This window comes from Pristiophorus japonicus, chromosome 8 (assembly GCF_044704955.1).
Source record: "Pristiophorus japonicus isolate sPriJap1 chromosome 8, sPriJap1.hap1, whole genome shotgun sequence".
NCBI lineage: Eukaryota > Metazoa > Chordata > Chondrichthyes > Pristiophoridae > Pristiophorus > Pristiophorus japonicus.
The window spans coordinates 113,756,349-113,768,689 of NC_091984.1; the positions used below are offsets into that span (position 1 = coordinate 113,756,349).

A 12,341-nucleotide genomic window follows, 5' to 3' on the forward strand; every position below is an offset into this window, starting at 1 on the left:
TTGTAATTTGTTGCAGCCCTCCTCAGTATTGGCTGTCCTCCCAATTTGGTGTCATCCACAAATTTAGAAATTGTGCCTTTGATTCCAAAGTCTAAATCGTTAATATAAATTGTGAATAACATTGATCCCAGCACTGATCCTTGTGGGACCCCGCTTTCCACCTTCTGCCACTCTAAATGGCTACCCTTTACTCCTAGTCTCTACTTTCTGTCTTGAAGCCAGCTATCTATCTATTCTGCTACTTGTCCCCTGACTCCGCATTGTCTGACCTTATTCATTAGTCTGTTATGTGGTACCTTCTCGAAGGCCTTTTGGAAATCTAGATAAATTACATCCATGCATTAACCTTGTCTACATTCTCTGTTACTACTTCTAAGAATTCAATGAGGTTGGTCAAGCAAGACTTTCCCCTTTGAAATCTATTCATTATTATATTTTTGGTTTCCAGGGGCTGGATTTTCCTTTTAAATCGCCCCTGCCTGATCCTTAGCGATGTTCCGGCGGTTGCATCTTTTTCAACCGCCGGAATGCCGCTGGTGCGCGCTCCCGCGGTTTTCGGGTGCTCCATGTCGGCGGCGGGGAAGTGGTGCAGGAGCGAAGTGCAGCGGGCAGTGTGCGGCAAAAATGGCCTATCGACTCGGGAATCTTCGGCTCCCAAATTGTGCGCACGGGGCTGTCAAGCTCCGCATCTCCGAGAGGCACCAACGAGAGGCCAGAGACTGCCGGCCTGAGATCGCTGTGGGGGGGACGGGGGGGGGGGCGGCGGGGAAGAGTGAGATCGCTGTGGGGAGTGGGTGGGGGGTGAGAGATCGCTGTGTGATTGTGTGGTGGGAGGGAGAGATCGCTGTGGAGGGGGAGGGGGGAGAGAGATCGCTGTCGCAGGGGGGAAGGGAGATCACTGTGGGGGGAGAGAGATCGCTATGGGTGGGAGGCGGGGAAAGAGAGAGCGCTGTGGGGGGGAGATTGATCGCAGTGGGGGTGGGGGGGGGACAGACTGGGAGGTGAAAGAGACTGGGGGAGAGAGAGACTGGGGGGGGAGAGAAACTGGGGGGTGAGTGAGACTGGGGGGGTGAGAGAGACTGGGGGGTGAGTGAGACTGCGGGGGGAGAGACTTGGGGGGAGAGACTGGGGAGTGAGTGAGACTAATGTGAGTGAGACTAGTGTGAGTGAGACTAGTGAGTGAGAGAGACTAAAGGAGTAAATAAGGTTTTATTAGACCATTTATATTATTGCCGAACACTAGAAAATACTACAATCCATTTAAAAATACATCAAACTATGGAGAACTATAAAGATCTGTGTAATATCAAACAAACCTGTCAGATCTGTGTCTATACCATCCACTTAAGATCCAGTAAGACCTGCTTTTTCAGGATGTTAAGGTCCGGTGGTAAACGGGTCTTAATGATGAAACTTCCATTTTGGGCGGTATCTGGGTGGTAATATATGGGCGGTAATACCACCCGGTGGTAATGACTGTGGAATTTACTGCCGGGCGGTAAATGGGCGATTTGAGAGGAAACGTATTTCTGGGTGGTAACTGGGCGGTAAATAGACGATTTGAGAGGAAACTCTAGCACTAGATGTTCTATTTTTTCCTTCAGTATGGATTTCACTATTTTTCCTCCCACCGATGTTAAACTGACTGGTCTATAGTTCTCTGGACATGTTTTATCTCCCTTCTTAAATATAAGTATTATGTTACCTTTTTCTAACATCATTAAGTATGCATAATCATGCCTCTGCTATCTCTTCCCTAGATTCTTTTAATATGCGTGGATATAATCCGTCTGGACAGGGGTCTTATCCTCTTTGAGTTTGATTAGTTTATTTCATATTTCTCCTCTTAATTTTAAATGCGGTTATATAATTTCTAATCTCATCTTCCAATGTCATGTCCATCTGATCTGTCTTTTACAGTTTTGGTACAGCTGTCAAAATAAATATTGCACTGTGTATACTGTCAGAGAATTATTGAAATATCATAAAATCTGGCATTGCAGAACCATTTTTATTAGGTTTTATTACATTCACTTTTAATTGAAAATACAGTAATGGGGAATTTCACAATTTGTTCCTGGCTTGAGTGAAATTCAGAGTAAAGTCCTATAAAAGTTGAACATTGTGGTATTATAAAATAAGGTTTTTTGGAGATAAAGTTGACTGAATTTGATAAAGAATGAATAAGATGAATGAACCTTTATTTATTACGTTGTGTTATGATTCTGCAAATGTTGCCATATAATACATCAAATGTGACATATATAAAGTAATTGCTTGACATATGAATAATACAAGACACAAACTGTTGAATAGACATTTCTTATATTGTCAAATAAACATATTTGAAATGCTAAATTTAATTTAGGCCGCAGCTAAATTATAATCTAATGCCTCACAAGTTGTAAATTTCTTCACATGGGAAAAATAGTGATTGTAGTTTGGACTTTAGGAAACAATATCCATAAATGGTTTCATTGCTTTAAACATTACTGATTGTATTTTGGATCCGTTCAGCATGAATTCCAGCAACCACAGTTATCAATCTACTATACCAACCAGCCATACTACTGTAAAAATAATTAGGGTTTGCAGTGCAGGAGATGGAAAGACATCATTCTGAAGCTCGAGTGTAATTGTCTCCCTGGTAAATATAGCTCACATTATGCAAGAAAAGATGGAATTCATTAGAAAATGACACCGCATTCTCAAGTTATTAATGTTTTCTTATATACTGTCAGGAGGATATATTTTGAAGGAGGAGCCAATATCCCTTCTTGTCAAAAGTCAGCATTTTGGTGAATAGGGTAAATGTCCTTGTGGTTATGTTTCACCTGATGAATATCATTCAGTCTGATAAAAAGACTCTGCAGTTTATGATTTTTTAAAGTAAATCATTGGGGTAGATACTGACTTTGAGCGATAGTGTAAAACGTGTGATAATGAATCAGCAGCCCGTTTTATATCTCTCCCCATTGATTTGAATTGAAATAAAAATCGGGAAAGATGTAAAATGGGCTGCTGATTTGCTGTCACCCATTTTACACTGTGGGACAAAGTCAATATCCATCCCCATTGATTCTTGTTAAAAGATCCACTTGCATGTATCTTCTAATTGTGATGGAATCATCTGGACTGTTTTATCAGTTTCGGAACACATTTTTATGTGACTTGTTTATGCTTTAAATGGATAAAGAAGTTGTTTAGTAAAAATAGAGAATAAATGGGGTAGAAATTCCTTTGCGTCCAGCTGAGTTTTCAAACGCATATTCAGCACTGGATGTACAAATTTCGCAGTCGGACGTTGAGCAGTGGAAATGCCTACAAAAGTGGCCACTGCCATATTGGGTCCCCGGCAGCAGAAATTAATGCTTGCCTCATTAAATTATGTAATAGGGGTCCTGCACTGAACGAGGAACCCTTTTAAAATTGGTACCTGTAAGCCTTGTATTCCTGTTTTCCTATACCTGCCCAGAAAACATGGCACCAACACTTGGGAAGTTGGCTGAAGGAGTGCTTTTTAAAGGGATTCCTGCCTTTTTGAATGTAAGTCACTGGCAAGCCGTTTTTGGCTACTGGGGATGTTTGGAGCAATTTTAGGGCTGTTTTGGCAGTAGTTCTGAGTCCAGAGCAGTTGGAGTGCTGACTCTTGGCTGCAGCTGTGCTGTTGACTTCATTGGCTGCATGTGTACCAGAAAAGGTGGGCATGTTGCTGGGATTACCACTGAGGCTGCCACAGTGGTGACAACAGCAACATGACAGCAAAGACCTGTGTAGGTTCAAAGAAGATGACGAAGGAGGCAAGGGTTAAGGTGCCGTTACTCCATGTAGGTTTTCCAGAACAGAATGTCATACCTCAAAATGTCAGAGGAGCAGTATGTGAGGAGGCTGTACTTCAGCAGGCAAGTAGTCACTGATCTACATCACCTGTGGCAGCAAGAATTGGGGCCAAACACCAGGGCACACACAGCACTGCCTGTTGCTGTCGAAGTAATGGTGGCTCTCAACTTCTCTGCCCCAGACTCATTCCAGGCTGCAACAGGTGGCATTAGCAACATCAGTAAGTTTGCTATCCATACGGCCAGCAAGCAGATGATGGATGCCCTCCTTTCAAGGTGACAGCAATACATCACCTTCCCCATAGAGGCTGTTGGTTAGGAAGGGAGAGCTCTCAGATTTGCCCGCATCGCTAGATTTCCCCAGATACAAGGTCTCGTTGATAGCACACGTGTTACCCTACATTTTCCATATTGTGAACCAACCATGTTTTATAATAGGAAAGGGTTCCACCCCTTGACTGCTCGGCTAGTGTGTGACCATAGGCAGTGCATTCAGCAAGTCTGTGCCCGGTGGCCTGGCAATAGTCATGGCGTCTTCAGACTACGCAAATACTCATATCCCCTGTCTTCGACTCGGATCAGCGGATGTCAGTCTAGCTCCTTGGAGACAGGAGAATCATGCTCATACCAGAGCTCTCAATGAAAAAAAAACATAGTTGACCCCAAACAAAAGTTTTGGTACATGGATCAATTGGGTAGAGTCCTGTAGTATAGCCCCAAGTAGTCTTGCTGCATGCTAGAAAATTAAACCATTCAGAAGGCCAAGCCTTAGAGCCAAAACAAACAAGAAAAGAAAATAAAGACTTGTATTTATATTGCCCCTTTCATGGCTGCTGGACATCTCAAAGTGCTTTACAGCCAATTAAGTACTTTTGGAGTGTAGTCACTGTTGTAATGAACTACATTACATGGACGATGCTTGCGTCTGCACATTCAGAGGCCGAACTCCAAGCCATCGGCAACATCTTCACCGAGGCGTACGAAAGCATGGGCCTTACACTAAACTTCCAGAAGACAAAGATCCTCCGCCAACCTGACCCCGCCGCACAGCTCTGCACCCCGGTCATCAAATCCACAGTGCGACCTTGGACAACGTGGACCATTTTCCATACCTCGGGAGCCTACTATCAGCAAGTGCAGACTTCGATGACGAGGTCCAACACTGCCTCCAGTGTACCAGCGCAGCCTTCGGTCACCTGAGGAAGAGAGTGTTTGACGACCAGGACCTCAAATCTGGCAAAGCTTATGTTCTACAGGGCAGTAGTGATACCCGCCCTCCTATATAGCTCAAAGACGTGGACTATTTACAGTAGACACCTTAAAGCGCTGGAGAAGTACCACCAGCACTGCCTCCGCAAGATCCTGCAAATCCACTGGGAGGATAGACGCACCAACGTCAGTGTTCTTGCTCAGGCCATCGAAGCACTGACCACACTCGACCAGCTCCATTGGGCAGGCCATATCGTCCGCATGCCTGACACAAGATTTGCTAAGCAAGTGATCTACTTGGAACACCTACATTGCAAGCAAGCCCCAGGTGGGCAGAGGAAACATTTCAAGGAAACCATCAAAGCCTCCTTGATAACGTGCAACATCCCCACTGGCACCTGGGAATCCCTGACTCAAGACAGCCCAAAGTGAAGGAAGAGCATCCGGGAGGGCGCTGAGCACCTTGAGTCTTGTCTTCGAGAGCATGCAGAAATCAAGCTAAGACAGTGGAAGGAGAGTGCGGCAAACCAGGCTCCCCACCTAACCTTTCCACCAACCACTGTCTGCTCCACCTGTGACAGAAACTGTAATTCCCGTATTGGACTGTACAGTGACCTGAGAACTCACTTTTAGAGTGGAAGCAAGTCTTCCTCGATTTGGAGGGACTGCCTATGATGATGATGAAGGAAACGCAGCAGCCAATATGTGCACAGCAAGCTCCCACATATAGCATTGTGATAATAATCAGATAATCTGTTTTTTGTCATGTTGATTGAGGGATAAATATTTGTCAGGTCACGGGCATAATTCCCCTACTCTTCTTTGAAATAGTGCCATGGGATCTTTTGCATCCACCTGAGAGAGCAGACAGTGCTCGGTTTAACGTCTCATCTGAAAGACGGCACCTCCGACAGTGCTGCCCTCCCTCTGGGACTGTCAGCCTAGATCTTTCGTGCTCAAGTCTCTGGAGTGGGACTCAAACCCACAACCTACTGACTCAGAGGCGAGGGTGCTACCCACTGAGCCACAGCAGACACTCAAGACAGGAGGAAAAAGTGCAGACACAAAATAAAGAAGGGACAAGGAAGAAGCTGATAACGAGGAAGACCTATCCCCACATGCACCAATGGAGAACACTTGAGTGGGGAGAGGACCTGAATGAATACTCTGCCTCCTCCAGTCCTTGCTTCCTCTCCATTACTGATGGCCAGAAAGGAGAGTGTTTCTGGTCGCCTGTTGAGATGGTTTGAGTATGTGCACATCAAGGTCAAATGGTGTTGCTGAAGTGTGAAAGTTGGCAGAGGTGTGAGAAGGTGAAGGGCAGTACTAGTGAGGAGAGTGGGAAGTGTAGAGTGTGGCATTAGGAGCAGAAAGAGTTGGAGTGAATTGTGGTGGAGTGAATGGAGGAGATCTCTGGCAATGAGGGGAGGGCAGAGTGGTGAGTGCTGAGACTTCAGGTAGTGCAGTTTTGTAGAGAGTGATGCGAGATCGGAGTTAGGAATCTTACCTTAGCAATCTTAGCCACGTCATTAAACTTCTTCCTATATTGAAGCCAGGTCTGTGGGGCGATGTTAACGGCATTGACGGCCTCCGCCACCTGTGCCCACTACTGCCGAGCAGCTTGGTGGGTAAACCTCCTGCCACTTGGTGGCCGTCCCTCCTCCTGCCAACCTCCTCCACCAGGACCTCCATTGCAGTATTGACAAAGTGAGGGGCCCTTGAATTATCTGCTCCTCCTGCTGTCTCCTGAGCAGCCAAGGTCTGGCTTTAACTAGCGAGAGGAACAACGGAAATTGAAAACCCCAACTAGGCAAGCTGTTAATCAACAGCAGAGCTAATGCTGGCAGCCCGGTAATTGCATTATAATGAGGGCCCCTCACCAATTTATCAGTCTTGTCCCACCCCGAAAATGAACCAACATAAATTTCTATCCCATTTGCACATTTAACATAGATTAAAAATTCTAATTATAGAGATGTATCTTTTATGTTATTTAGTTTAAAGCTTATTATTAAAATATTGATTCTCTTTCAGTCGCAAGTATCCATTAGCGTTGAGGACTGGGAAGATACGAAAGATACCAAAGAGCACATGAGTTATCGCACCAACCACTACCACCGGAACTCTACATCCAGTGACCAATCAGATCATCCCTTACTGAGGCGTAAAAGCATGCAATGGGCAAGGCGGCTTAGCAGAAAAGCACCAAAACACTCCAATAAAGTAACAGAAAGGATTAATCGTCAGCGCATGACGTTATGCAAAAGGTCAGAGAGACAAGAACTGGCTGAACTAGTAAAAACCCGAATGAAGCATCTAGGCCTTTCAACAACAGGTTATGGTAAGGCCTATTAACTACTACTAGTTTGTTTTACATAGAATTTACAGCACAAGAACAGGCCATTCAGCCCAATTGGTCTATGCCAGTTTTATGCTCCACACAAGCTTGCTCCCCACCCTACTTCATCTCACCCTATCTGCATATCCTTTATTGCTTTCTCCCTCATGAACTTATCTAGCTTCTCATAAATGCATCTATGATATTTGCCTCAACTACTTCATGTGGCAGCAAATTCTACATACCCTGTATTAACCAGTCTCTGGAGAAAGAGGTTTCTTCTGAATTCTTTATTGGATTTATTAATGATTATCTTATTAATGGCTCCTAGTTTTAGACTCATTCACAAGTGGAAATATCTTCTCTGTGTCTGCCCTATCAAACCCCTTCTAATTTTAAAGACCTCGATTAGGTTACCCCTCAGCCTTCTCTTTTTTTTAGAGAAAGGAGCCCCAGCCTTTTCAATTGCTTCTGATAGGTATAACCTCACACTTCTGGTATCATCCTTGTAAATCTTTTTTGCCCCTTCTCCAGTGCTACTACATCATTTTTGTAATAGGGAAACCAGAACTATACAAAGTAGTCTAAGTGTGGTCTAACCAAGATTGTATACAAATTTAACAGAACTTCCCTGCTAATCAATTCTGTTCCTCTACAAATGAACCCCAGTGTTTTGTTTGCATATTTTATGGTCTAGTTAACTTGCGTTGCTACTTTTAATGATTTGTAAATGTGTATCCCTAGGGGGTACCCTTGCATCCTGTATCCCATTTTGATTTTATTATGATATTTATGGTGCACATGATAACCTGCTAACGTGCTGCAGAATAAAACATGTTTATACCTTTTACCAGTCACATGATAATGTAATGCTGAATTTACTTGCATCACAAAGGGTTATAGTTTGGAGCACGAGGCTAGAGCTGTGGGCAAATCAAAATAAAAACAAAACCCGACTTCATGGGACAGATTTCATGGACCTCTTGCTCCAAACTGCTCCTTTGACTGAGGAAGGAAGAAAGGAGGACAGTAGGAGTATGTTTGAGTTTGTGTGCATGTATTGGCAGATGCGGCAGAGCCTAGTCTCCAGTCGTCTTGAATCCCCCTACCACTGGACCAAGACCTTGCTCCATCAAGCCCGTGTGGTAGCTGGTGTGCAACGGCCACCCCTGTTAAAAGAATTCATGCACAGGCATCTTCCACCATTTAAAATGAGTTAATCAGTCACCAGAGTACTCATTTCTAGTGTGGAAGCAAGTCATCCTCGACCACGAGGGACTGCCTGTGATGATCAAAGGGTTATAATACCCTTTCATTGATAGCAGTCAGCATAGCATGTATATCAAGGAAAAATGAAGTCACAGGTAAGATCAATCGACTTTAAAAGTACATTGCGCTAAAATATAGTCTAAATTGTAAAAATTAATACAGTCTTAGGAGCAAGTGGAAGCTGTAACACAATATTTAGATGAAGTGTTTCACTTTCATACCAGCTTTGAATTGCCAGCTTATTCTACACGGTTACATTATTCTATACAAATTTGTCATTTTGACTCCAGATATGACCCGCTATTCAAACTTCCCTGTGGTTCTCTCCTCTTGTCTTGAAGAGCACCTCATGGTTGGCCAGAACCTGTTGGTACCACAACCACGTTGCTATTTTTCTTCAGTGATCTTGGACAGTGACTTTAAGCTGCTTAATTTTAGGGACTGTCACAGCCATGTCCAATCCAGGTCTCACCTGATATCTATACACAAACTTCCAGCAGAGGATCACTGAGTGGCAATCAAGAGTGGGATCCCTGCTCATTTATTTTTCTTCTAATCTGGAAATTCTGAGACCAAAGTAGTGCAACTGTTCTGATTGGGTTTGGCTGATTCACTACAAATCAAGGATTACATCTGGTTAAAGGTGGGGAAATGAAGTTGCAATACAGACCAGCCATGAAATCATTGCATGACGGAGCAGGCTCGAATGGGCTGAATGGCCTACTCCTGTTCCTATGTATAGATTTTAATAAAGTATACAAGCCATAGATATGTTTTCAAACTCGTATGTCTTAAACTCCATTGTTTAGTTGGATCCGATGTTGGCTTACTACCTTTTAACTCTACCATGTTTAATACATCTCCTCCATAATGTCAAAAAGGAAGTAAAATGATAAAGTGAACATCGAATTCATATATTATAGAGACAACTTGAGCCATGAGTTCAGTTGAGCAGATCTGCTGATATGCGGAAATTGCTAGACGTTGATCGCATGGTTTATGACAACGGAATCACTCAATTGAATTACTGCCATATAACTCACTGTCAGCCACCTATTATCTTACATTTATAGTACGGTGTTCTCAAACATATTTCAAGCACATTCATTCCTTTAATAACTTTTAGGTTGTACATTACCTGTCATAGGGCGACAGATATAATTTTCTGGGATCGGGTGAAAGCTGATCATATTTTAAAATATGTACATATTCAATGGCGAATTGAGTGTGCTCCCCACCCACCCTCGCCCCGGAGTTTCTCCCATCCTAACAGCTTGCCAGGGTTTTCTGTAGGACAAACATCCATTCCAAACTCTCCAAAAATACAACATTCACAACTTATTATAAAATATTACCTAAATACTACTTATAAACAAAAGAGCCGAGGGCTAGACTTTCCGTAAAGCCCTCAATGCCCGATTGCTGCCCAGAAAAATCGCTAACGTTCTGCAACTAATGCTGATGAAAATTTCCATAATTAAAGTTAAAAAATATCGCCCGGCGAGAAAATGGATCTTGCACCTGTTATGTCTTTAATACTCTTATGAATGACTCCACGAGGTCTAGTATTGTACTTGATCTGTTGTGACCTTAGTCCCATTTATTGTAACTCCAGAGTGAGGCACAAGCATGGTGGGCAGCCTTTTATACTGGGCCCTGCACACCTATGCAGGTGACCCTCAGGTCTCCCACCGCAGTGCCCTCAGGTGGCACACCTTATGTGACTATACAGTTAGTATACATGGTCTACATACATGACATCACTTTCCCCCAAGTCTTTAATGCAAATTGACTCATACATTGATGGTGACCTAGGCTTTGCTTTTCCTGGTTGACCATTGAAGAGTCACTTCTAGCTTGGGTGGGTTGGTGGTGAGATTTGTTGCCAGTTGAGGTCCCAGTGGTTTCTGGTTGTGAGTCCATGACTACTCCATTCTGCCCCCCCACACAGAGATCATGCTAATGGCCCGTTACATGCAAGTTGCATTCAAGTTCATCACATGGGTTTTATATTTACATCTTGGTACATTTATTGGGTGGATTACAGTTGTGTTTCTTTTTGTGAGGTACATTTACATGATCAGTGCAGGTATATCAGTACAGGTACACAAGGACAGTTTAGTTCCAGCACGGCCGGATGAGATCCGGGTCGTCTGGTGGCGGCACAGCGCCCCATGCTAGTGGGTCTGTGGGCGAGGTGAGCTCATTTTGCTTGAGTTGCCGGAGCTCAGGGCTCTTGTCGTTACTCCTAGTGTCAGGCAGGTCCAAAGACAGCTGATGTGTCTGTGACCTCCCTGTCCTTTTTGTTTGCACAGTGTCGCTGCTGCTCCCTGGGAAGCAGTCTGAGCGAGTGAGCGTTTCGTCTAAGCGACGGTGGGGCTGCCTTGTCTTGTCTAGCAGTTCGTAGGGGACTGCTGACTCGCTTTCCTTGAGGGCACCGTTGTGAGCACTCTCTAGTTTGGGATCTTGGCGACTGAGAGCATAGGTGCAGTTTACTGTTTCTGGCCCGTGGCGGTTCATGCCATCGGGTGCCTGCAATGTTAAACCGATCTGAGGCAGGGTGTCGCTACTGGTGCCTCTCCTCTCCAGGGATCATTTACTCCTCAGCTTGTCCACTTCTGTCAGCTGTGAGGACACTTTATGATACATCGCTCTGGTTCCGGGAACGCAGGCTGCAGCGTTGCGTAGCATGCTGGACCTGTATACGACCGTTAGATGTTCGCCTGCTACATTGGCTGATTGCAATTTGCATCTGACATCGTTCAACAACATTTTGCTCGTTACAGCTGGACTTTTACATTGGTTATCAATTTCAAGCAGTTCATTCAAAAATGGCGGGTTGCAAGTCTCCTTTAAAATGGCCTTACTACTTTTACCCCAATCGTCTTCCTTGCATGGAACTACTTGTCGTTGCTCCATTAGCGCTGCACCTCGTGGTTTGGACGCCACCTTTTCCCTGTCCACGATGTCGACTGCCGCGATCTTCTTTCCCAGGGATTCTGCAAACGAAGCTGGGAAGGTGCCCTCGAATCCAGTCTTCCTCCCCAGGAGTCCTGCCACTGAACCGGGTCATCTCGGCCGGATCATGAGTCGTGATGAGCGGTCTGTGCCTTGAGGGTTGCGCGGATCTGCTCTCCAGTACCTGGTCCCACCAAAGGTGGGGGCTTGCTCTGCCTCTGATCACGGGGGACGTTGATCGCTGGAGGGATGAAGTCTTCCCAGTTCCAATGAATCTTCCCCATCTATCTTCTTCCAAGTAGCATTGATCCATCACCTGAAACAATCCACAATGGTAAATTGTGCACCACGCCATCATGGGATACACTTACATCCGCACTACCAACAGCTGATATCAGTTCCTTGATGTAGGTGTGCAGCTTTGCCTGAACCGGGACCAGCTTGGGTCGTCCAGCTTGATCATTCCATAGCCTCTCAAAGGCTTCCTGGCTCATTACTGACTGACGCGCTAAAGTGTCCACTTCCATGAAGACTGGAACGCCATTTATCTTGACTTCCATTATCAGTGGAGGACAATCTGTGGTGCAGGTATATGCTCCATATACTTCATCCTGGGACTGAGCTGCCTCTCTAGCCATTTCCAAGTAATCCGTGCTGGATTCACAGCCATCTGCTGACTCCTCTTCCACGTGGTGAGTCACAGCTCTTTTGCACATTCGCTGGAGGTG

The 12,341-nt window shown here is 44.8% G+C and overlaps 1 protein-coding gene across 3 annotated transcripts in view; it reads left to right on the plus strand.

Annotated features, from left to right (window-relative positions):
• LOC139268148 (potassium channel subfamily T member 2) overlaps nucleotides 1–12,341 on the plus strand; it is a 1,179,460-nt gene that overhangs the window by 1,027,225 nt on the left and 139,894 nt on the right. For all 3 annotated transcript variants that reach the window (XM_070886186.1, XM_070886187.1, XM_070886188.1), the window contains one exon: nucleotides 7,083–7,389. In XM_070886186.1, coding sequence (XP_070742287.1) covers nucleotides 7,083–7,389 — 307 coding nt within the window. The remainder of the gene's footprint in view (nucleotides 1–7,082; nucleotides 7,390–12,341) is intronic.